We start from the raw sequence: 24723 nt of genomic DNA on the forward strand, positions 1-24723 counted from the left end.
AAGACTAAGAATTAGTCCAAAAACAAGTAAGCAAATCAACAAGTATTTATTAAGTGCCAACTATGTGCCAGATACTATGTTTGGCCCTGGGGACAAAAGAACACAGAATGAAGCAATCCCTACTTACAAGTTATATAAATCAGCACAAACCTACAGGCCCAGGATCTGTAATAAATTTAATGAATAATCATCCTGAGAAAGCCATCATTTTAAGAAAAGTTGAGGATGTATCTTCTAGCATTAATGTCTCTTTAGGCTTCTGATGGTTAGAATCATCAAATACTACTGACACCCAAAATTGGACAAAGAGCTTAGGAACAACAGTTTGTGGACTAATAAAGACTTTTTAAGAAATACAAGAGTTTTTCCCTCTTTTTTTCAAGATTGCTCTTAGGAATACCTAGATCTTTAGATAAAAGGCCATAAAATATTCCTTGTGGGGCTAAATATCTGATTCTTTCTCCCCTCCCATTAAAGAGGGCAGAGGATGTGCTATTGGTCAGATGAGCAGTAAAGCAATGCATTTAAAAATTTTCAAGTTAAAAAGTTCAGACAAAAGATAATTACCCCAAGATCATGATTCTGGAGGGTTGGTCCTCTTGGAGATTTCCTCACCAGCACATACAGACATATGTATACATCTCCGATCAAGAGAGGGGAGGTAGCACATTTTTTTGCTAGGCTGGGAAAGTGGCAAGAAGTCAAAACAAGGCACGAGGTAATTGAAATGACAAAGACCCTAAGCTTCGGGGAAGAGCTAACATTTCAGAAGCTCTCCACTGTACACTTTGGAGAATGCCCCCTTTGTTTCTCATCCACCTCACAGCTTACTGTGAGCAGTGCTGTGTGACTGCCCCTGTCCAGGGATAACGGAGCTGGCCATGTGGAGAAGCCCAGGAGACTCGTGTCAAATGGAGGAATGTCCCTGTAACAACAGCAGGCTCTCTGTCTGTAAGGAGGAGGAGGCAAGGGCAGAGTGCACTAGGGTTTCTCTAACATCCCAGACAAAATGGGCCTTTATCAGGGAGGAGGGGCCAAAGAAAGGCCACTGCCCTACTCTCACAATAATACAGAGATACAATGAAGTCTATTTAGAAAACCATTCGCTTTGAGAAGAAAAATTCTTCATATTTTGCAAATAGTTTTACCACCAACAATTAAAATGAACATGTCTGAAAAACCATGACCTACTGTGATAGCAGGCCCAAAGATTTCCCAAGTCAGGATCTAAAGATTTCTTAACAGGGCACAAAGAAACCAAGGGTACAAGGGGAGTGTAGTGGCAAAGAAAAGCCTTAAAAGCAAGCTAGTCCTGGTACTTACATCCCTCACTGACAATGGTCCTCTCTCCTCCTCTGACTACCAATCAACTGTGTCCTATCTTTTTTGGTTATATTTATTCCTGCTGGGATACAAAATGGGGGAAATTGTTTAAAGGCTCCTTAAGTCAATAAATGTATTAGCCCATAAAACACACAATGCACGATACATTATTTCCCTAAAGGAAAGCACATTTTAATTGCATGAAAGAAGAGAGCTATTGCACACCTATTAAGTATTCAATCCAGTCTGTCAAAGGATAAGGAGAGATGAAAAATACAAAATAAGATAAAAAATGAGTCACCACAGGCAATGTGATGTAAGATGAGATATGGACAACTGAGTGAGGGGCATCGAAATAATAAACATTAAGACGATACTTAGACACATGCCAGAATCATTTTTCCTCAAAAGAAACTGCATACTCTTAGAAAGACCGAAAGCTCGATTCTGTCCTATCCAAAGGGAAAACCTCACAACTTGTTTTTTACTTCAAATTCTATGGTGTTTTGGTTTCTAAATTTTAAAAGTTCTATTTTTTTTATCTGGATCTGTGATTCATTTAGTAAACTTCTTTTAACTAATGTAGTTTTGCAAAGTATTTTCTAACTTCTAGTATTAGAAAACTGTATGGGATCTGGGAAGTAAAGGGACTTGCCCAGGTTCACGGCCAGTCTATCTCAGAAACCAGGCTTGAACCCAGGTCTGTCTGAATCTTTGCATTCCTTTCTGCAATACTGCTTTAGAAGACAGTCTATTCTCACTTATATTCCCACATTTACCAAAAGTTTACAAATGAATCTCAAATCTTACCTACCTATTGGGTTATCTTCCCTACCTACAGCATCAAGAAAAGAGACTGCATTCCTCTTTTTAAAGCTCTTACACCAGGTAGACTGGTCAGGTAATGAGAATAAGGAATGACTGATGTACAACCCAAGATGTCTAGAGGAAATCCCCTCAGCAGAGAATTTATGGGATGACATGGACAAGAGCTGCATAGGATAAGAAGTTGTGGGTGAATTGTGATCTACACCTCTGGAGGGAGCAAGTATCAGTCTTAAGAACAGTTCTGAACCAATTTATTGCAATTAACTGAAAAAACATACTGGTAGACGGTGGACCTTATTATGGTAGCCATTAACTTTTACTTAAGATTAGCTGTAGGAAAATACAGGATAAAAAAGTTTAGAAATAGAAGGTAATAAAAGAATTAAACAAGTTCCCATATTTCAATATCTCTCAAATCATGTAATAGCATGTGCTACAGGCAGATCACAAAGAGTCCTGAAAGACATCAAGATAGTATCTGGCACATGAGCTTCCTCAGAGCTTTCTTGCAAGAGCAAAGCCCCTGGACAGCTTCTATGAACCGCGAGGGAAGGGAAGTCTAAGCCAGGAAGACGCCCTTTCTGCTGCCTCCCAGACCTACAACTCCTTATCAGATTGTGTCAGCAGACTTCAGAAATGTTTCTAACATGAATGTCAGTTCTGTTAGGGTCAAGACTGTCAGCCTTTGAAACTCAGAGCCCAAAGTTAACATTTCCTGAAAGGGCTCTTAATGAAAATGAGTCAGGAACTGAAATATGACCAAAGGGAACACCTTTCCAGCCACCTGCAGCACAAACCCAACATATTCTGAAACAACATTAACAGTTCTTCGGACTGGAAAAAACTGACTTTAATGGCTACACCCGTCTCTAAGAGACAGTGCACAGCTGAATGCACTTAAATAAAGAGCCCATTGATTGGGAAGGTGGATTCCACAGTGTTGAAAGGCCAAGAAACAGGGGATAGAGATTTCTCATCCTCTGTTGCCTTACACAGTAAACAGACAACACAAAACAGATGGCAGATTGCTTAGTTATCCTGAAACTATGAGTGTAAGCTCATTATTACCAGAGTTGGCTATGTTACAAAGAATGAACTTCCAACTCTCTCTACCAGTAAAGAGTAGGAAAAAAGATTAACTGATCACCTGTATGAAGTTACAAAAAGTCCCTGTTGGTTCATTTTCCCCTCATCCCATTAAACATTCATGCTGCTCCTCATATGAATTCAAAGGTTGCAGGTAACTAGAACCTACATGTCTTTCTGGGACAGGAAAATAGCACATGAAAATCTTTGGATCACCCGAAATTCATATGCTTCTAAATAACTCTAAATTTGAAAACAGATGTCATCTAGCTTGTTCATAAAGAAATTTTTCTATCATAAAGGACATTCAAATGATCCAAAAACATATATATACCTTCAAGATAACAAGGAATAAAATGCTTGACTTAAGAGTCAAGAAAACCTGAGTTCAAATCTTGTCTCTGATGCTTAAGACCACAAACAAGTTACTTACCCTCTGTGAACCTATTTCTTCATCTGTAAAATGGGGATAACAGAATCTTTAGTACCTACCTCATAAGGTTGTTGGGAGGCTTAATGCAAACTTTAAAGTGCTATATGATATCAGTTATTGGTTTTTTTTTACAAGTAAAAAAGTTATGCCTTAGATGGGAAAAACCATTCTGTGTTTTACACAAGGTCAGAAGAATGAACAGAGATAAATAGCTCAGTCAACCAAACAGCAAGAGAGAGGTAGAAGCATCATTCTTTAACCCAAATAAGAGTTAGTTGAGAAGATAAATTTTATGGCTAAGAGAAAAAGATCACAGGATAATAAACTTAGAGCTGGAAGGGACCTTATCTTCCTCATGCTACAGATGAGGAAACTGACACCCAGAGAGACCATGACTCAAAGTTATGCTGGTAGTGAGGTGACAAAACTAGGATTTGAAACCAGGCTAACATAACTCCAAATTCAGCACTTTCTCCACAATGTTGCCTTACAACCAACAGGCTTAAGGTATTAACAATCAAATGTTATTCTTGCATATATATTTTCTTACTGAGACACAATTTCACCACATACTAACTGCTCACTCTGATATTTATGATTCTCCTACTCAACAATACTTTTGTTTCAGAGAGGAAATGAGTACGGAATTGGTAAAAGAGACTCATGAATAACAAGGCAAGTAATGATACCATGTTATCACATCTCTCTTTCTAATACTTAACCAGTACATTTTAAGGCAACTTATACTTTTCTATTCTTTTACTCAGTACTTTTTGTTGTTGTTGTTTGTCTTTCATTCTCAAAGAGGACCATGACATCAGGGGTGATGTCATGACTTGCACTGAATTGGATTTAAGTGAGGGAGGGCTGTGTAAGGTCACCAACCTCACTCTCTCCTCCAGAATCATCTGGGTCCAGTGGCAAGATATACAACGTGAGATGGCCCTGGATGTCTGAGGCAATCAGGGGTTAAATGATTTGCCCAGGATCACATAGCTAGTAAGTGTCTGAGGTGAGATTTGAACTCAGGTCCTCCTGACTCCAGGGCTAGTGCACTGTCTAGCTGCCCCCTCATTTTTTTTACTATCAAAATGAAAGGGCCAATTTGCCTACCACTTAAGTGAAACTATAGCTAGTTTCAATATGGCTAAAATATTCTATAATGAAAGGTTTATCATATAACAGATGTTACATTGTTAGCCCACTTTTGTGGGGAATGATTTTTTATTATCCCACTAACAGACAGTCCCCATCTACCCTGTGATTCAGTGACACTGGCCACTTAGTTGTTTCTTCAACAAGATACTTCATCTCTCAGCTCTGGGCATTTTATCTGGCTATTCCTGCCTTCCCCGCCCCCCAATGCTCTCCTTCCTCATCTCTGCCTTCTGTTTTCCTTTAAGTTTCAGCTAAAATCCTACCTTCTACAGGGAGCCTTTCCTGATCCCTTTTATTTTGGGGGCCTTGCCTCTTTTGTTTATCTACAATTTATCCTGTACTTATCTTCTTTGCATATAGTGTTCATTAGACTGTAATCTCCTGGAGGGCAGGAGCTATGTCTTGTCTTCTTTATATGCTCAGTGCTTAGCACAGTGCTTGGTACATAAGAAGTGCTTAATAAATGCTTGCTGACACCTGTGTATTGACTGGCATTTTCAAAGCCAGAATCCTGCCATCTCCCATGAAAATACCATAGGGTCATGCCAAAAGATACAATGATAATTACTTCCCTGAAAACTTATATGTTTCTTGTAAGTCAAGCTCCAGAAACAAAAATAAAATCTAATTTTTAAAGGTTTATTTAAGCTATACACTATTCAAAACTTTCAGGCTCTCAGGCTTCAGAATAATTTCAAAGGAACCTCAAAATTTCTTGATAACAGCTCTTTAGAAACAAAAAATTGTTAATTATTCTCCCCTGGCCTTCTTTGAAAGCCCAAAAATGTCAATTCTAACAATTCCTCAGAGACCTATTTTCCATCCCCCTTAGTAATCTTCATTGCTCCTCTCTCAGCTCTCTTCATATTTTACACCTCCCTCATGCTGGTGAAGCCTAGAATATTTCTGAAGAGTCTATAATATGAAATGACAAGTTAACTTGTAGAGTATGTCTAAAAACAAATGACCTACTGAAGAAGATCAAAAAGAATCAGTGGCATGGATCTGGGAATGAGAAATACATTAGTGGCCAGATATAAATATGTGTACGTGGCCACTCACGGCTATAAAGCACTCTCCTCTCAACAACCTTGTGAGGTAGGTAGGGAAGAATTATTATCCCTGTTCTATAGACAAAAGACTTGTGGCTTGCCAGGGGTCACAAAGCTAGTTAAGTCAGGATTGGGATGCGGACCCAGGTTTCCTGACTTCAAGTCCAGCTCTCTTTATCATGCTTCTTCTCAAACACGATAAAGATGAGCAAGTGTACTGTCCTAGAGTTGAGGAAGAAGGCTAGATTCTATGCTCATGGTCTTTCTGTTTCTCATATCTCTAGCTCTTATGTCTCTCTCTTGAAGTCTCTCTGTCCAATGTGCAGGTGGCCTTCAAAAATTTTCAAATCTTCTCATCTCTGAACTTGAGACAATACCAACAACTGAAGAGAAAGACAGTCACAAAGGCATAACTGGGCTCTGAATAAGCTAAATTCTCTAAGCTGTCTAAGTTACTGAAGTTGTTGATCTAAAACACAAGTGTTGTTTAATCAAATCACTTTCTAAACAGTCATGATTAACTGTTCAGCAATTTTTACCTGAATGGTACTTCCTCCTGGGGGACATCCACATAATAACGAATGAAAAACCGCTCAGAGTCTTCTCGCTCTCCATCAGTAACAACACTGCCATTAAGTTTGGAAACTGACGGCAATCTGTAAGTTAAAGCCAAAATAAAGACCCTTTGAAAAACTCAAAGTACTAATTCAGCCTGACAAACAGAAGATGCACTGGTTTAGGATTAAGACTTAACATCTCCAAAGTAAAGTAAATCCTGAGTCATCCTAATGAGAGTGACTCTGACATGAAATAAAGATATTAGGAAGTGGTAAACAATGGGAGAGGAAAAGGAAAGCAGGTCAGGTGTTCTGAAGCTGACTTTCTAGTCATGGGAACCCCTCTGTAGTCATGTCTTAACTTCAGTGGAAATGGTTATGGAGAGGAATACTTACAAGCTAGAGCTCAGACATTAGAAAATAATAATGCTTGCAAAAGAACTATGTAAATCACATGGCCGATAGAGAAGAGTTCCTTTGAAAGTACACAAAGACTTATTCCTTTAATATTATATGCCTGTGGGGGCGGCTAGATGGCGCAGTGGATAAAGCACCAGCCCTGGATTCAGGAGTTCCTGAGTTCAAATCCGGCCTCAGACACTTGATACTTACTGGCTGTGTGACCCTGGGCAAGTCACTTAACCCCCATTGCCCCGCAAAAAAAAAAAAATATATATATATATATTATATGCCTGTTAACCTACTTCAAAGTGGGAAAGTGGTTGAGTTATTTTAGTTCAGATCGATTCTCTATTAAATAAGTTGTTCCTTTTAGGACATACACTGCATTTAAAGCCTCCCAAAACCACTTATTATGTGTTTTACAGAGTGTTAAAGAAATTGAAGCCACTGTTTTCTCCATGAGTCTTCTAGAAACTTTTGTCTTCAGCTAAGGAAAGATACTATATGATGATGAGTTACTTTAGGGCCTGTCAGAGGGAGGGGATGCAGAGGAAACTTAGGAAGAGAAAGCTGGGAATGGTAGGCATTTCTAAGCCAATTTGTGATTTAAGCAAAAAATTAAGAAAGAAAAAAAAAAAGAAGCAAAAAATCTATTTATAGTATATTCCAAATGACCATTTACACTGGCATGAAAAATATATTTGATTTAAACAGAAGAGAATTCTCAATACCTTCTACTTTCCTGTATACCCTAAAATAGTATTCCAAATATTCCAATTATTGAAAGGTAAAACAATAACAATTAGGACAATAATAATAACATTTACGTAGTGCTATATCACAGGCACTGTGCATATACTTCACAATTCTTCTCTCATTTGATCCTCACAGTATCCCTGGGAGGTAGAGGTGTTGTTTTTGACCCGATTTTACATTTGAGAAACTGAGGCAAACAGAGGCGAAGTGACTTGCCCAAGGCCATAGAGCCAGTAAGTGTTTGAGGCTGGATTTGAATTCAGGTCTCCTGACCAGTGGCTCTACTAACTGTGCCACCTACATGCTCCCTCCCCCTCAAGATCATACATTCTCTGATTCTGTGGCTCTTATCAGGCTGACAATTTTAGTGTTTTCTTCCCAACTATTTCTCCCTTCATTCAAAATCCCAGTGTTCCAGGAGGAACTTCTTCCAGAAGTGGCTACTGACATAAGTACTTCTGCAGGGATACTCATTAATATGTTTCTTCCCATCACTATGCCCAAACAGTAGCCTTGTGTCTTAAGGAAAGCCCACAGTCACACTCACATGACAGAAGAGAAAAATAAACAAAAACAGACCTGGCTATTACCAATTTCCTGCGCTCTTCAGTGGTATATGGCTGCAGAAGAGGTATCCCTAGCAATCTTACTTCTTCAAGTTTGGGGAATGAATTTAATTTGTCAATGTCTTCCCAGGAATGCAGACCTGCTTTGAGAAAAACTTTCTTTAATTAAAAACATAAAAGCATACAATGAATTTACAAAATTAAAAGAAAAGGCAAAAAGTGGATTAAATTAATTAAAATTATTAATATAATTAAAAAATGGAAACACAGGCCTGTACACTACCTATAGAGCCTGAAATCTCTTTAACCAAGTGTGAAAAGCCAGCATGATATAATGGAAAGAGCCTTGCACTTGGGGTCAGGAGACCTGAGTTTGAATCCTGACTCACACACTTGTGAGCCTGGTGATCAGAGACAACTCACATCACTGCTCAGAGCTTCTGTTTCCTGGTATAATTGATGATCTCACACACACACACACACACACACACACACACACACACACACACACACACAAAATCTATTACCTCTTTCACTGGTGCTGTGGGAAAAGTACTTTGCAAACCTTCAAGTGTTGCAGAAATATGAGCTATCCTGAGGCAATAAATGCAGTAATTATGCACAATATTTGCCTCCTTATATTCTCCTAATAGCAGTTACACTTTGATCCACAACCTGGCAGAAGGGGGGGGGGGGCAGTTTCATTCTACAATGTTCATTCACCCAATGAGTCTTCATTGATGTGGCATCTAAGCCACATAAGCAGTTTGGAGGAGAGACATTTCTCCACTATACTCTGGAGCAAGCATCACTGACTCTTTTCACCTACAGAGCCAAATAGAGGATACAATTTTTGAAAACTGTTGAGTCATACTCAATTTTTCACTTAGCTCTAGGTGATGAATTCTGAAACATGGGGAGATCAATGCAGCCAAAACTGATTATTTTTCTTGTTTATCGGAAAGATAATAATTTGGATCATTTAAGTCCTTATTTGCCAGATATACCATCATCCACACTAGAATTTTATTGCTGCTATTGTGGTGGGAAGGATAAGAAAATCAAAGTGTTTCAATAAACACCATGAAACCTTGACCTCTGGGGACAGAAGATGTGTGGTATTTTCAAAATAAATGCTCTAACAGATATAAATTGAAATCCCTAAGCATGCTGCAGTGAGTTAAGAATAGACTTTTCACTCCCAAGATGAAATCCCGCTTTTGTTAGGTGCGAATATACCATACTGGTCAATATTTGGCTCCGGCCAGAAAAACATTCCTGTAATAATAACAGAGCCAGTCATGGGTCCGCGTGACAAAGACCTCAGTCCCTTCCTGCTTCTGACAACCTTCAGCAAGGTTAAAGGTAGGGAAGTGATTCGCTTCATAAATAAACCCAATCATAGCTGTCCTACTGGCTCCAGGACGGCCTGTGTATCTAGGAGGACGAAGAAAATGGTTAGATCAAGGGATGTATATTTGAAAAGTAATCGGCTTCTTTAAGGTGAAAAATATATATGTATGTATTTGACTAATCCTCTCAACCTCAAAACCTCTACAGGGATGTAAATTAAGCTCATAACCTGGCATGCAGTAAGGCTTTTTTGATGTACCGATCAATTTTGCTAATTTTTTTCTTTTTCCTCTTTTAAAAAATTTACTGATTTTAAGGAATAGCTCTCTGAGAGGGGAGGGGGCAGTGAATACAGGGGTAAATCTAGGCAATGTAAAATCAAGGTATCAACAGAAATCTATTTTTTAAAAAGAAAATAATTCAAGACGTATACCTGAAAATAATCATCTTCCCTACAGTAAAAAGTATATTTTCTAATTTCTCTGCTTCTCCAATAACCTCTATTGTCATTCAAATCAAGTCCATAACTTTCAGTTCTTTGTGAATGCTATTTTTAGTTTTGTAGTTATTTTAGTACATGAAGGACCTATAATTACATTTTTGTGGTACTCCTCCATGGATACAGATTGCAATTCCTCCTATCACTTAATGGATCGCTCCTTGTGAGTTGCTGTGATCAACAAAATCTTCACCCTGCAAACCAACCTGGTGATGCGCATCTCTGAATTTAGCTGGGCGGGCTGGTTCTTAGACAGGAGGCATACAATCTACCATCAGACACAGAATTAATGCCTTTATAGCTTGGTAAGATTTTCCAGATCTTACTTTCCACTGGTCGAGTCATTGGGAATCCATGGACACTTCTATACCACAATGAAGCATGAATGATGACTTTAGTGAAGGTTGTTTCAATAAATATGCTAAAAACTTTAACCTCATGAAGAGTAGGATTAAGGGGAAGCTAATTATATAGTAATGTATACTAGGAAGAAAAAACATAGGAATTAAAAGGGAGGCAGGAAAATTGGCAGTAGGTTTCTAAAACTCAAGTCCAAATAGGATTTTCTAGTTAATATCTCTTTATGCTCTAACTAATCTGTCTTTTGCTATCTGCTTCATTTATTCATTTCCCCATTTTCATAGTTTCTTCAATGAACTGTGATTTTATCAGTGGGGGTCCTCTCACTACTGATGCAGTTAAGAAGCCCTCTACAGGTTCACAGATGACTCCCCCCTTTTTTTTTGGGCAGGGCAATGAGGGTTAAGTGACTTGCCCAGGGTCATAGAGCTAGTGTCAAGTGTCTGAGGCTGGATTTGAACTCAGGTCCTCCTGGATCCAGGGCTGGTGCTTTATCTACTGTATCACCTAGCTTCCCCCTTCAGATGGCCTTTGAAAAGTAATTGTGAGACACCTGACACTTGCTAGCTGTGTGACAAGTCACTTAACCCTCACCGCCTCGCCCTCCACCCCAAAAAAGAAGTAATTGTGGCTGAAAAATTCATCACATTGTGGCTGCCTAGTGGTGAGCCTCCCTGCACGTAGGGTTTGTTCACAGACAAATGACTTGGATTTAATTTTTCCATCCTAGTAGGATCTGTTGAGTTTTCTAGAATCTTGGGTCCCCTAGATGCCACAATGAGGCATTAGAATTCTGGTGGAGAATCTTCATAGCATGATCACTTTAAATATAAAAATGTAAATTAATATCTACATGTTGTTATACCTCTCAATATTTATATAATACCAAAGCTCTTCTGGAAAAGAATGCATTAAATTTAAGTGCATTAGTTTGTCATCAGGGGATGAGTCATCAAGCTGAAAATTAATACCAAAAGAAAAGACAAATAGAACCAAAAGACATCTACTTTCTTTTTCATTCATGCACAAGCTCAGATCAGTTTGCATGTGGAATGAGATGAATTTTGTGACTTCAATCCCCACCTGACTTATGAAGGCTGATGGAACGCAGATTGGGAAACAACCTTGCCAAGGAATCATTGGGTTCCTCAATGGCATTCAGGTGATTGTTGGCCAGGATGAGGGTATCCAGTGAAGGAAACATAACTCCTAACTTTCGAATTTCAGTCCAGTCCTGAAGGTTATTATCTGTGATATGGAGTAGCTTAAGAGATTGACAGCAAATAGAAGAACAAGACACTGTTTCATAGTCATTAAGGCACAGGAAGAGCTCCTCCAACCTGCATAGAAAGAAGCAAAGATGTTCTCATTTCACATTTTATTTTTTAAATTTTATTTTTTTTTTATTATTAAAACATTTGATTCTCATTTCACATTTTTTAAAAAAGTCTAATAGGGGCAGCTAGATGGCGCAGTGGATAGAGCACCGACCCTGGAGTCAGGAGTACCTGAGTTCAAATCTGACCTCAGACACTTAACACTTACTAGCTGTGTGACCCTGGGCAAGTCACTTAACCCCAATTGTCTCACTAAAAAAAAAAAAAAAAGTCTAATAAACCACATATAGATAAGATAGGGTATATACTTTTCCATTTACTTTTTTTGGGGGGGGGGGGCAGGGCAATGGGGGTTAAGTGACTTGCCCAGGGTAACACAGCCAGTAAGTGTCAAGTGTCTGAGGCCGGATTTGAACTCAGATCCTCCTGAATCCAGGGCAGGTGCTTTATCCACTGAGCCACCTAGCTGCCCCTCCATTTGCTTTTTAAATCAAGTATTGATTATTTATTCCAAGCAAGGAACCTTGTTAAGAATTATGCAAGTTACAAAATGTCTAAGACAAGGTCTCTCTACACTAAGATCTTATAATCTATTTGAAAGGGAAAACCAAACTCATGTGAAACACATCCAAATAATACAAGACAACATAAAATTCAAAAGTAAATTGTATAATGTAAACTGTTAGTGCAATAGCAGTTGAGAAGTATGATATTAGTGTAGACAATAGTAGTCAAAGGCAGATTCAGGAAGGTGAGTCATGAGCTGTCCCCTTGAAGAACAGACAGGATTTGGAGAGGGAATGGCAAGGAAGGAGAGAGGCTATTATCTGGAAAGTATGAGCAAAATCAAAGATGATTGTTGTAAAGCATAATGCATGCAAAGGGTGGAGAAAACCAAACAAATTAAAATGGAGAGTAGGAAAAAAAAATTAGGTGGGTGGGTGAGGTCATGGCTGGAGGGATATTACAGGGACTTGACAATTTTGATGTGTTTTTTTTTAATTTTGATATGTTTAAACAAATAAAACACCAGTTTCAAAAACGTTAAAAAATACTGAGTCTGAACAGCTAGACACCCAAATTTTTCATGTACTGTTCACTAACTAGCCAAGTTTTGATAAATAGCACCAAGAAGTTCATCTTTTTTTTTTTACATAAGTTCATCTTTGAATTGTTCAAAGTATCACTTGCATTAGAAATAGCAAAAAGATTTGCATCACATCAGATAAACCTTAACACACCTTAAAGGAGCTATGATTCCTTCTTGATCCACACCTGCCCCTGTCCTCACCACCCAACCCCAACTCTGCAAGAAAAATGTAGTGGGGTATTGGTGATCCAGTAGTGAGAAAATACCCTCTTAAAAGTCTTTGTAAATTCCATCCAAATGATAACATCTCTGATGTCCTGGCACTACGAAATACCACACAGAATTCCAAGGGAAGTAGTGCTGGATCATCTAACCCCTACCAACCAATCTTAGAAGTTCATTATTTTAATTTCGTTCTCCACTCAAACTGCAGTAATGGTTTTGTGGAAAGCAGGAGAGCAACAAGCACTAACAGAGATGACAAGAGGTAACCCCCTTCCCCCTGTCCCCACCTCCCTCTCCTCTATGCCATGGGCTCTTGGCTTACTCTGGTAATTCCTGCAGTAGCATATGGACTGTTTCCCAAGAAGCTTTGCTGTTGTTGAGGACGAGTTTTCTAACCCCAGAAAAGGACCCGGCACATGTTCTCTCTAAAACTGACAAATTCAGAGGGTTGGAACTCAGGTTTAGAAACTCCAAGTGAGGAACATTTGACACAATTTTACTGACCTAGGGAGAAAAAAGGGAGAAGCATATCAGATTGTAATCAAACCTTTAAAAGAGCATAAATACTTAAGTCAGCTTCTAGGAATATATCATCAAGCAAGGGCTATTTGTCCCATTGAGGCTCATTTCACTCTGGTCCCTAACAGGATTTAAGCATAGTTGTGTTAAATTCCACAAAAAGGTGCTTATCTCTTCTTATGACAGAATAACAACCCATCAAAGAGAAGTGAGGACAATTATTTATTTTGCCTTTAGCAAAAAAAAATTTTCTCCTGTTTAATATATTTATCAACAAAAAGTAACATTATAATTTAGAACATCCATATAAGCTCCTACAGGGCAAGAAACAGGTATACATAATTTTCTCTATATACTTAAAAACAAAATATAAAATTTAAAATTTATTAAAGGCTTTTTTGTCAACCACTTTGTGAGATCACAACTGGCCGGCAGGTAAGCCAGGAATTTATAACTCGGTGTCACCTGGAGAGATTTTTTTAAAAAGGGAGGAGTCCCAAGGTGTCCCAAACACTAACTCATTTAAAAAAAAAAAAACTCAAACTGGACAGTGACATAGAAAGCATGCTCACCACTTTAGCTAGTTAACTTGGGAGGTAGGTTTTAAATGGCCAAAGCAATCACTTCAGTGAAGACAACTGCATAACAAGATGCTCAGGAAAGGGAAAGCATGAGAAATCCTGGCATTGCCAAAGTGTGATGGAGAGTTCTAAGAATCATGGTGTGTGCATGTCTAAACATACCCATGTCCTTAAACAGAGACAAACATCCACACATGTAAACACACCCCCAAACATCCACACACATACAACCACACACTTTCATAAATACAGTCACAAAGACATACACACCCATATACAACATGTACATACAGTATAGGATGCCAGAAATTAGGTCATATTCACTTCCCACTCAGATCCAAAGCATAATGAATATCCAGTTTTGGACTCCTTGGTGCAAGAACTGCGTACAACTTCAGAGTGTTTAGGGAAGATCAACAAGATATTTAAGTGATGCAGGGGACTCTCATCAGGAAAGTACAAATAAATTGAGATTTTTGAAATTAGAGAAAAGAAAACTAAGGAGATTTCAATGTGACACTACTACCAAAGCATCAATGATGAATGTGGGAATTTAAGTTGTTTTATCTATGAGGGCAAAACTGCACTGTCCATGTGTATCTTGCAGTCCCCATTTTGATGTACAGCATGCATTTGTGGAAAAGGTGCTTCGGTATATGGTATAAAACTCAGCAAAGCTAGCTAACTGGTCCACAGACAAATCAAAACTATGCTTTTAGCTTCATTAGCCCCAAGCTTTAATCAAATGAGTAATAATGGTCTTCAAGAATATGAAGGATTTTCGGGGCAGCTAGGTGGCGCAGTGGATAGAGCACCGGCCCTGGAGTTAGGAGTACCTGAGTTCAAATCTGGCCTCAGACACTTGACACTTACTAGCTGTGTGACCCTGGGCAAGTCACTTAACCCCCATTGCCTCACTAAAAAAAAAAAAAGGAATATGAAGGACTTTCAAAGAGAAAGTAGTCATCAGTTGTACTCTCTCCCTGCTGTGGAAAGTAGAGGAAATGGGATTAAACTACATGCTAATTGTTAGCTATGGTAAAACATCAATTAATAAGAATTAAATTAATAATAGCTCTCCTAATAAAATATTTCCCTCCATTCTATTTTTATAAGAAATGCAAATGATTAAGAAGTTTGATTGCATAAGGAGGAGTTTGCTTTCTGAAGAGCAACTTTTAGGTAGTATCCTGAGGGCAGACAAATTTAGTCTCAACCTTCCATTATACTATATTGCTGAAGTATAATGAGAATGAAGTACTGTAACACACTCAAATCATATTAAACTGAGTTTACTAAACTCTACTGATAGTAATGTTATCCTGGAAAATACTACATTCTAATTACTATATATTATACACTAATGTATTTTGAAAACCTGTCAACAAGTTGAAGCAAAAAGGGTTTTCTGATTAAATTTTCAGTAAACAAGAAATTTCAGGATATGCTATTTTCCCCTGAGCATACTGATTAATTTGGGCTTGAAAGCATAAGAATTTCCTAATAGCCTGGGCATAGAATCATAGGACATCAGAGCTGAGGTAACTGGGGTTCTGAGAAGAAAAATGACATCCCAGAAGTCATAGCCCTAGTAACCAAAATCTGGCCTGGACCTTATAGCTTCTGACTCCAAGAATGGAGCTCTTTCCACCCTTTGACACAGTCCCCTCTCAGACAATGGAATAGAATAGGTACCTGGTACTTTACAATGCCTCCTTCTTTAGGATCTTAAAAATGGGATGGAGTCTCTTCTACCTGGTACTTAGATATGGTCACATATGGTGGCCAGGACATCTCTCAAGGCCCTCAACAATTCTATGGTTTAATAAGGGATCCTCCACTCTGGTTTCCACAAAGGGAGAAACTATAGTTTTAAGAAAAGTGTTAAGAAACATTTGTGAGATAGTATCTGTAACTTATACCAAGCTATTCACTATCCAGAGTGAGTGGTTAATTGCTCCCTCACCTCAACAGCCTGGTTTAATTTCTTTCATAAAATAGTTTTGATAAAGAGAAAACAAGGAGATACCTTGGGAAAGATCTGACAAAAATCTACTTGGCCACAACCTTTAGTTGAAGATTAAAGAATATACATTTCTTTAAGCTGTGGTGCCCAGTCTTTGGGGTTTTTCTTGTGTGTGTGTGTGTTGGGGGGGGGGGGCAGAAAAGAGGGAGAAGTCTTTCCAACTCCACAGGATTTCATAATTCCTCTCACTGCCATACTCTCTTGACCCTCAAGATGGTCAGTAGCTGACACTTAGCAACACTAAATGTGAAAGGTGATCATGCTTACTTAAATCTATCCCAGATTTATTACCCTGAAGTGAGGGCCCTATTTACTTAGTATAGTAAAATGACAAATTATTTTAAGACAAATTTGTTATATTGAATACTTTCTAAAATAAATGTATTACTGAATAGCTCTGGCTATAGATCTCTGGCATACAGAGATTTTTGACTACGAAAAAATCTGAACTGCAGTGATTTCAAACTGTAAACTAGTGGTCATCAACAGCCTGAAAATGGCTTCTATTAATCCTAGTCAACCGAAGTCATTGTTTTCTAGCTCTGTGTATTCCCCTTTCCATATCAGCCTATTTACTAAACTAGCGCATGTGCTATAGGTCAGGAAGTCTGGGCAAGTGATAGTAAGGGAATAAGGATGATAAATGAAGGGGAAAAAGAAGAGGACAAACAGGAAAATGGAAACTTTAAGGGAAGCAGCAACAAATATGTATTTGAAAACTGCCTAACAGAAGGAATAGATGCTAACTAGAAACTCTACTGGGACAAATATAGACTACACCATTAAACAGGCTTAGACGTAAACATAATACTGATTATAGGGTGCTCTTAGGCTTTATACAGGCTGGAACTTGGGGAAGGTCCAGCCTATATTTATAATAGGTGAAACTGCTATTTCACATTTTGATATGGCCTTCAGAAAATCTCAGTGCAGACCACACTACTTCAGTGGAATTATTAAATTATAAAATTTATTTAATTATAAAATTATAAATTATAAGCAAATTATTTCATATAACCTTTCATAGTTCTATTTTCAGCATGGTCATATATAGCTAGAGATCTTTGTCTCACGTTCCACATAAGAAGTCTTCATCATTAGGACTATTCTTATTACCTATCAACAGCTTTCACTAGTGCATGGCCAAAAAAAAAAAAATCTTAGGAATTTCTTATCCAATTAAAAAATATTAAGGAACAATAAAATCATAACAGTTGAAGAGACCAGAGGAACAAGCTGATAGGTCCTGTCTATTCATATTACAAAACTTAAAATATTCAGTCAATAAACATTTATTAAATATCCACTAAGTGCCAGACTGTGCTAAGTGCTGGGGATTCAAAGAAAAGCAAAAGCCAGTCCTCAAGGAGCTCACAATCTAATGGAGGAGGCAACATGCAAACAATTATGTATAAAGAAGGCATATCCAAAATAAATAGGAGATAACCAACAGAAGAAAAGCAGGGAACTGGGAAAGGTGGGATTTTAGCTGTACAGGAATACAATTGTCTAGCAGGCTTATTAGGAAGACAATAGAGGTGCAAGAAAACCATGAAGTTCACTGTTAAGTTATGAAGGATGGATGAACATTAAAGCAATAAAGACTTGTTTGTGGGCATATGCAGGGCCAGGCACATGATTCACTTGGTAGAAAATGTTATCCACATGGGTGAAAAATGAAAACGTGCTTCTCAAGTAGAGGCTATTTCTTAGCTCATTCAAACTGGCAGCAGGTCAGAGATTACATGCAAATGAGATAACAGATTTCAAAAAGTTTTGGGTGGAACTATAATAATGTAAGAATTTTAACAAAATGACATATTATAACACCAAAGGTCATAAGCTTAAATGAGACTGCACCATGTTGGTAAAGATAGGATAGAAGGGCAGGAAAAAATAAGGCAGAGTGATAGATTTTTTTTGAATCTCCTACAAAGCAAGGCTGACTTGGAATCTGAATAACACCAAATAACCTTCTCTATACCTCAGTTTCCTCATTTATAAAATAGAGGATTAAGCTAGATGATCTATAAGGTACATCTGAAAGCCTGTAGAGTGCTTTACCAGTTAATCCAATAAGCACTCTGGACAGTGAGTCCATCCCTGGTTCACAAAAGAGGAGACAGAAGCACAGAGGGATTGATTATGTGAACTGCTCAACAAAATAGGGCAAGTTAAAAGCTTAAGGATGAAAAAAAAGTGGTCCTAAACAATTGACTAAATGTCTACATTAAAAACGGAATACACATGGAGTTCATGTAGAAATAACCATACTTCTCCCTCATTCTTATAGGTGGCCCTTGTCAAGTGATGACAAAGATTATAATTTGCAAGGTGAGGAATGTGATCTATTATGTATTTAAAACCATGTTTAAAAGATGTTAGCTCATATCAATCATCTAAAAACACTTAGAAATACAATGAGAAATTGAAAAAGATTTGGAATTAACATCTTGAACAAAATGAATAAAATTCTTTTTAATAACCATAATTTCAGGATTCATCAATTTCTATGTCAATTTACTGAAGAAACAGCAGAGACTGAATGCAGGATAAGCTGTTTTCATTTCATTAACCTCTTAAACTCTGTGTATTGTATACTAAAAGAAAATACAATCATAATAACAAGGAAAATTCAAGAATCACCACAGCCAGATAGATGAAGTTTGAACATGTCTGAGTCACCGTGGTTATTTCTCCTGATGGATATAAAGTAATAAACACAAACGTCAAGTGAAAATCAGAATTCAAAAGAATTCAATAAAACAGACACCTTGACCTATTTTGAAGCCACCAAAGGAAATCTCACAAACGTTACTGTAAAGAATGATAATATGGTTCCAGCTGCATTTCACCAACGTGAAGCTATATAACTTTACCTCATGCCAGTCTTCAAGTTTATTGTCAGAAAGATCTAATTCAGACACATGGGCACAGAAGGCAGCAATTTCATTTTCATCTCCTGCACAGGTAATTCCACAGCTGTTCAACACCAGTACGCTTGGGAGGTTGAGCCGATCTGAATCACAGGGGGAAAAAAACACTTTTGAAGTCAACTTAACTCTTGTCTCCATGTACCCATCCCTGAGACCTCAAGAAATAAAAATCAGACTGCATGAAATTAACACAAGTACTGGAAGGTTCAAGAAGTAAACGGATAAAAAAGTGTTAGATTCCCAGAGGAATGAGCCAAGCCCAGAAGGAAATTACAAGTACAGATCGGAAGCAATCTAAGAAGCTATTTAGAAAGACCCTAAATTTTAAATTTACTACAATAAAGAAAAAACTCATGCCTAGTTCATATTAAGAGTCAAATATAGGCCAATTAATATCCAGATCATTATAGCTTCCTCACTAGCTTCAAACTTTTCTTTTATTGGGGGTGAGGGAGGAGTATGAAGAAGAGGAAAAGAATACACATTTATTGTTTCCACTACATGCCAGAAACATGCTAAGTGTTTTATAACCATTATCTCTTTTAATCAAGATATTATCCCCATTTTACAACTGAGGAAACTGAGGCAAACAGAAGTTAAGTATCTAGCTCAGAGTCAAATAGTTACAAAGAATCATATATTTTTCTCAACTATTCTCTTTCCCCTGCCCTTCATTTTTACCTTCTCCACTTCCTACCTATGGAGATTCTTCCACGCCTTTAATCCATCAGTTAAATCATCTTTCTTCTCAATTTAAAATGGAAGTCTATTCACGTTAAAAGGACCTACTTATACTCCTGCATATCTTCGGGCAGATTTGCAAAGTTCATCAGTCACTCATTACCCATCTTAAATCAACTAACTGCTCCTTCCCCATTTGGAGGCAGAAATGAGGGTATGTTGAAGCACTGTACTCCACAGGCATGGGATATAGAAAGAGGCTTTAGGTTATATAGGGCTGTCAGTTTAGTACTTTTTAATGACGAGAGAAAATACACACAATCAAGAATGTATTCACATGATTTCTGGAAAATCCCTAACTAAAAGATTCCACAGTTCTCTGTCATATGAGGGATCACAAAGGGTTAATTAAGATTGCTGTACCAGGACATAACATGCAATGTGTATAAACTCCTTCTCTGGAGGTAAGATAATGTTTTTTCCTACTTAATGCTAAGTTGGTTGAAATGCAGATTAACCATATTTCTAATTATTTATAGCCAAACACCCACTAAACATTTGGACATGGGAACTTAAAACATTGGTAATACTGTTCTTTATTGACAGGGAGATAAGAAATATTTCCTGGAATTGTTCATTAGGGTACTTATTGCAAGGTAGATGTTTTGTGCATTCTCGTTTCGCATCCTTTGTTCCATACTTTTCTCTATTCTTCTTAATGCTCCCCTGCCTTCAGTGTGAAGGCTTCTCTGAGCAGCTCAACCACCCAACCTTCTTCTGAACTCCTACAGCACTCAGTGTCTACACAATCAACAGGTACCTTCTTATGTTGTCAATTACCCAACAACCAATACTTATTAAGTGCTTATTATGTATCAGATACTACACTAGGTATTTGGATCCAAGTATAAAGAATGAAAAAATCCCTATCTGCAAAGAGGTTATATTCTAATTATTTTATGCAAGTATGGCTTTCTCTCCCTAACTAGAAAAGGGGCCTTGCGGGCAGAGACTATGTCTTATACATCTTATCTCCACTAGGGCCCTAAATATTTATTTGTTGGTTGACTGAAAAGAGGAAGGCAGGGTGAAGAGAACAATTTGGTGCAAAAGGTCATTCTTGTGCAACAATAACCTCTTAAACACTTTTGGGCCACTTCATTTCATAGTTGGTTTGAAAATATTATTGTCAGGTCCACAGGGGAGACACATTAAAGGGGAAACATACTGGCAACTCCTAGAAGTCATCCTGCTCATGTGACTGGGCACCAAGGAAAGTATTTGCAAAATAAAGCAATCTTCTGATTCTATTTTCTAATTACCTTTCATTGGAGAACCCTGAGGTGTGGCTGGCACATGAACTCCCATCCCAGGACCACGGCGATAGGGGAAATTCTCAGGACTATACTTTTCACATAAAACTTGCATGAAACTTCTTCCACTTGGTTGGTCCATCTTCCCTTCCTAGAATTCTATAAGCAACAGAAAAATCATCCAATTAATTAATTTAGAAAAAATCTGAGTACCTATAGCATATCGGGTACTGTGCTAGATACACACACACACACACACACACGTGCACGTGCGCGCGTGCGTGCGTGCACATACACAAACTTCCAGAGTTTATTAACTAGTGGGAAAAATCATTCTTTAAGCATCTGCAATTTTGTCAGCACTTTCTCCATGGCTACAGGTCCCAACATCTATATTAGTATTTATAGTCTTTAATAGTTGCTGTGGCTGAAAAAAAATTCATCACCTTGGGGCCAACATGGTGGTGAACCACTCTGAACTTAGCTAGGCTTGTCCTCAGGAAAACAGACTGACATAGTCCTTGATAATCCAGGATCATCTATATGCCATAATGAAACATCAGAGTAGGATTTTAGGGAAGGAAGAAAGCTTTATACCCCAAAAATATCAATATAAAATCAAGGCAATTTATGATCAGTGTGTTTTAAGTGTCATAAAAATTCAAAGGATAAAGAGATCATTCCCAGCTCGGGGGTCAGTTTCATGCAACAAGTAGCATCTGAACTAAAGCTTGAAGGATGAGTAGGATTTCAACAAGCAAAGAAGGTATTTCAGGTAGTAGAAACAATGTAAGCAAAAGTGTAAATTGGCAGGTTAGTGTAAAGTGTATTTGGGATTTGGTAAGCCGACTAAAGCTAAAGCTGAGGGATTGTGGTAGATGAAACTTGAAAAACAGACAAAAGAACACAGATTGTAGAGGGCCGTCATTGCCAGGACCTCTAATTTGGACTTTGTCTTGTAAGGCAATGAGAAATCACTGAAAGTTCTTGAAAAGTTAAGTAACATGATACAAAAACAGTTTTCTAGGAAGATTAATATGGAGACAATGTACAGACACTGTGAGGGAAAAATTTACAGAATCAGGTGACTGTATATGTGAAGTGTGAAAGCAAAAATAGAGTCCTATGAGGTTTCAATTTCAACTGGAATGACAAGGAAGGGGGTAGCTAGGTAGCGCAGTGGATAGAGTACCAGCCCTGGAGTCAGGAAGACCCGAGTTCAAATCTGGCCTCAGACACTTGACACTTACTAGCTGTGTGACCCTGAGCAAGAAACTTAACCCCAAATGCCTCAGGAAAAAAAAAAAAAAGAAAGGAAAAAAAGAATGACCAGGAAGATTGAGATACCACTAACAGAAATATCAAACTTCAAGTTTGGATTTAGATAATTACTACTCAGCAGAAAGACAAGAGCAATGTATAAGACGGTTTGTTGGGTTTTTTTGGCCATCCATTGTGAGGTCATCTATTAAGTCAATTACAAAAAAAGAAAGAAAGAAAAAAGAAGAGAGAAAGAAAATTAAAGAATCATGACACTTTAAAAACAGTCTTTCAAAAGCACATGTGCATATAGGCACAAGCATGTGCGCACAAGTGCGCGTGCACACACACACACACACACACACACTCACACACATCTTTTCAAAGGCAAATCAGACTTACAGTTTAACTGAAAAAGAAGTCTATTCCTTTCCATTTCAAGCCTAGGGTAAGGCCTTCCCTAAATAACCCCAAAAGAGTCTAGTCATCAAAAACCACAACAAACCCTCAGCACTTATATGTATGTTAAAGCAGATAATGTTGCACAGGCTGCTTGACACTGGCTGATTAATAAACCTTGGTTAGAGGGGTTGGTAATGTTCAGTATTTAATATAAAACATAAGCAACTAACACCAACCTTTCATTCCTATGCAATGGGTGTGAGGTTGATTTTCTAGTACTTGTACTACTATTAAGAGACTTTGCACCCCTTGTCTTATTTGGTCATTACAACAATCCACAGTGCAGGTAGCATTAGCCTCACGTTATATGGAAGGAAACCAAGACAGAAAAGTTAAGTGAATTCTTCACAATCTGGCTTCTGCCAATCTTAAAAACAAAATTGTTTTATTTAGGTCTTTTATTTAATTTTTATGCCAGTCATTTCCTGATATAACAACTCTAGGCCTCCCTTCACCCCAATTCCCAGCCTATCTTTCCAGATTTCTGTGACACATCTCTTTTTTATGAATTATACATTCTAGTCAAACTAGCCTACTTCATGTATCTTGAAGTCAAGTCAACAAACATTTATTAAGTGCTTACTATAATATATGTATAAGATCTCAGGCACTGTGGTTAAGTGTGGAAGATACAAGAAAGTCCCTGCTCTGAAGGAGTTCATAGTCTAATAAGAGAAAACACTGCGAACACCTGAGTGCAAAAAAAAGGTATGTAAAAGATAAATTGGAGATAATCTTAAAGTGAAAGTGCTAAAATTAAGGAAGACTGGGAAAGTCTTCTTGTAGGTTAGATTGTATCTGAGACTTGACAGAACCCCTGAGAAGCCAGGAATAGGAAACAGTGAAATTACCCAAAGTTCAGGAGATGGAGTATCCTGTAAGAGGAACAAAAAAAAAGAGGCCAGTGTCACTTGATTATAGACTACACAGAGGTAAAAAGACTGGAAAGACAGGAAGGGGCCAGGTTATCATGCTTTTGAACATACAACAGAGAAAAAAAAATTCTTTAAGGGTCTATGATTTTGTCAGTACTTCCTCCATGGATAGAAATCACAATATCCCTATGTCTTAGTATATATAGTCTTTAACTGTTGCTGTGACTGAAAAAAAATTCATCACCTTTGGGCCAACATGGTGGTGAACCACTCTGAATTTAGGCAGGCTGCTCCTCAGGAAAACAGATTGGCACAGCCGCTGATAATCCAGGATCATCTATATGCCGCAATAAAACATCCAAGCAGTTTTCCACATCCTGTCATTTCTGTCTTTGTAGCTTCTCTCCTATGCATCCCCTTCTCTCCTCTGTCACTGCCACTATGCTGGTACAGACTCTCATCACCTCATGCCTAGATTACTGCAACAGCCTGCTGGTTGATATCCCTGCCACAACTCTTTCTCCATCCCAGTCCATCTTCCACTCAGCTGTCAAAGTGAGCTACCTAAAGTACAGGTCTAACCATGTCACCATTCCTCCCCCCAATTCAGTAAACTCCAATGGCTCCCTTTCACCTCCTTTATCTATTTACATGTTGGATATAAACTCCTTCAAGAGGAAATATTTTTAAATGATTGATTTTAGATGAATTGAATTGCTTAAGATCATGCAGCTTTCAAACAGCAAAGCCAGAGTTCAAACCCATTTTCTCACTCCAAAACATTTCCTACTATATGACAATTAAACTTATCTAGTAATTTTTGTCCATGGCTTACACAAATGTTTATACCAAGTCAATCCCAAAATGCATAAAGATGCAATCGGGAAGTAATTGGTACACTCACACCAGTGGACTTTTTGCTTATAATGTACATTAGCTATAACAAATTTAAGTTGTTTATGGCTGTTTGATTACTTCCTTAAAGGTATACTCCTCTGCACTTTGTTTTCTTTACATGAGATCGTTTTCTGATTTGACAGTCATC

At 37.9% G+C, this 24723-nt stretch overlaps 1 protein-coding gene across 2 annotated transcripts in view; it reads right to left on the reverse strand.

The window, feature by feature from the left end:
• The window catches only part of LOC122748586 (tubulin-specific chaperone cofactor E-like protein), a 159387-nt gene that overhangs the window by 114694 nt on the left and 19970 nt on the right, over positions 1–24723 (reverse strand). The window contains exons 1-9 of one of the 2 annotated variants that reach the window (XM_043994292.1): positions 23655–23679; positions 22980–23100; positions 21528–21620; positions 21091–21240; positions 19031–19170; positions 13348–13529; positions 11457–11713; positions 8175–8301; positions 6420–6536 (exon numbers count right to left, since the gene is read on the reverse strand). In XM_043994292.1, the coding sequence (XP_043850227.1) occupies positions 6420–6536; positions 8175–8301; positions 11457–11713; positions 13348–13529; positions 19031–19170; positions 21091–21223 (956 nt within the window). In that variant the 5' untranslated portion in view covers positions 21224–21240; positions 21528–21620; positions 22980–23100; positions 23655–23679. Of the gene's footprint in view, positions 1–6419; positions 6537–8174; positions 8302–11456; positions 11714–13347; positions 13530–19030; positions 19171–21090; positions 21241–21527; positions 21621–22979; positions 23101–23654; positions 23680–24723 lie in introns of those variants that run through there. The other variant, XM_043994294.1, reaches the window with a different exon arrangement.

Source organism: Dromiciops gliroides, chromosome 3, assembly GCF_019393635.1.
Source record: "Dromiciops gliroides isolate mDroGli1 chromosome 3, mDroGli1.pri, whole genome shotgun sequence".
NCBI lineage: Eukaryota > Metazoa > Chordata > Mammalia > Microbiotheria > Microbiotheriidae > Dromiciops > Dromiciops gliroides.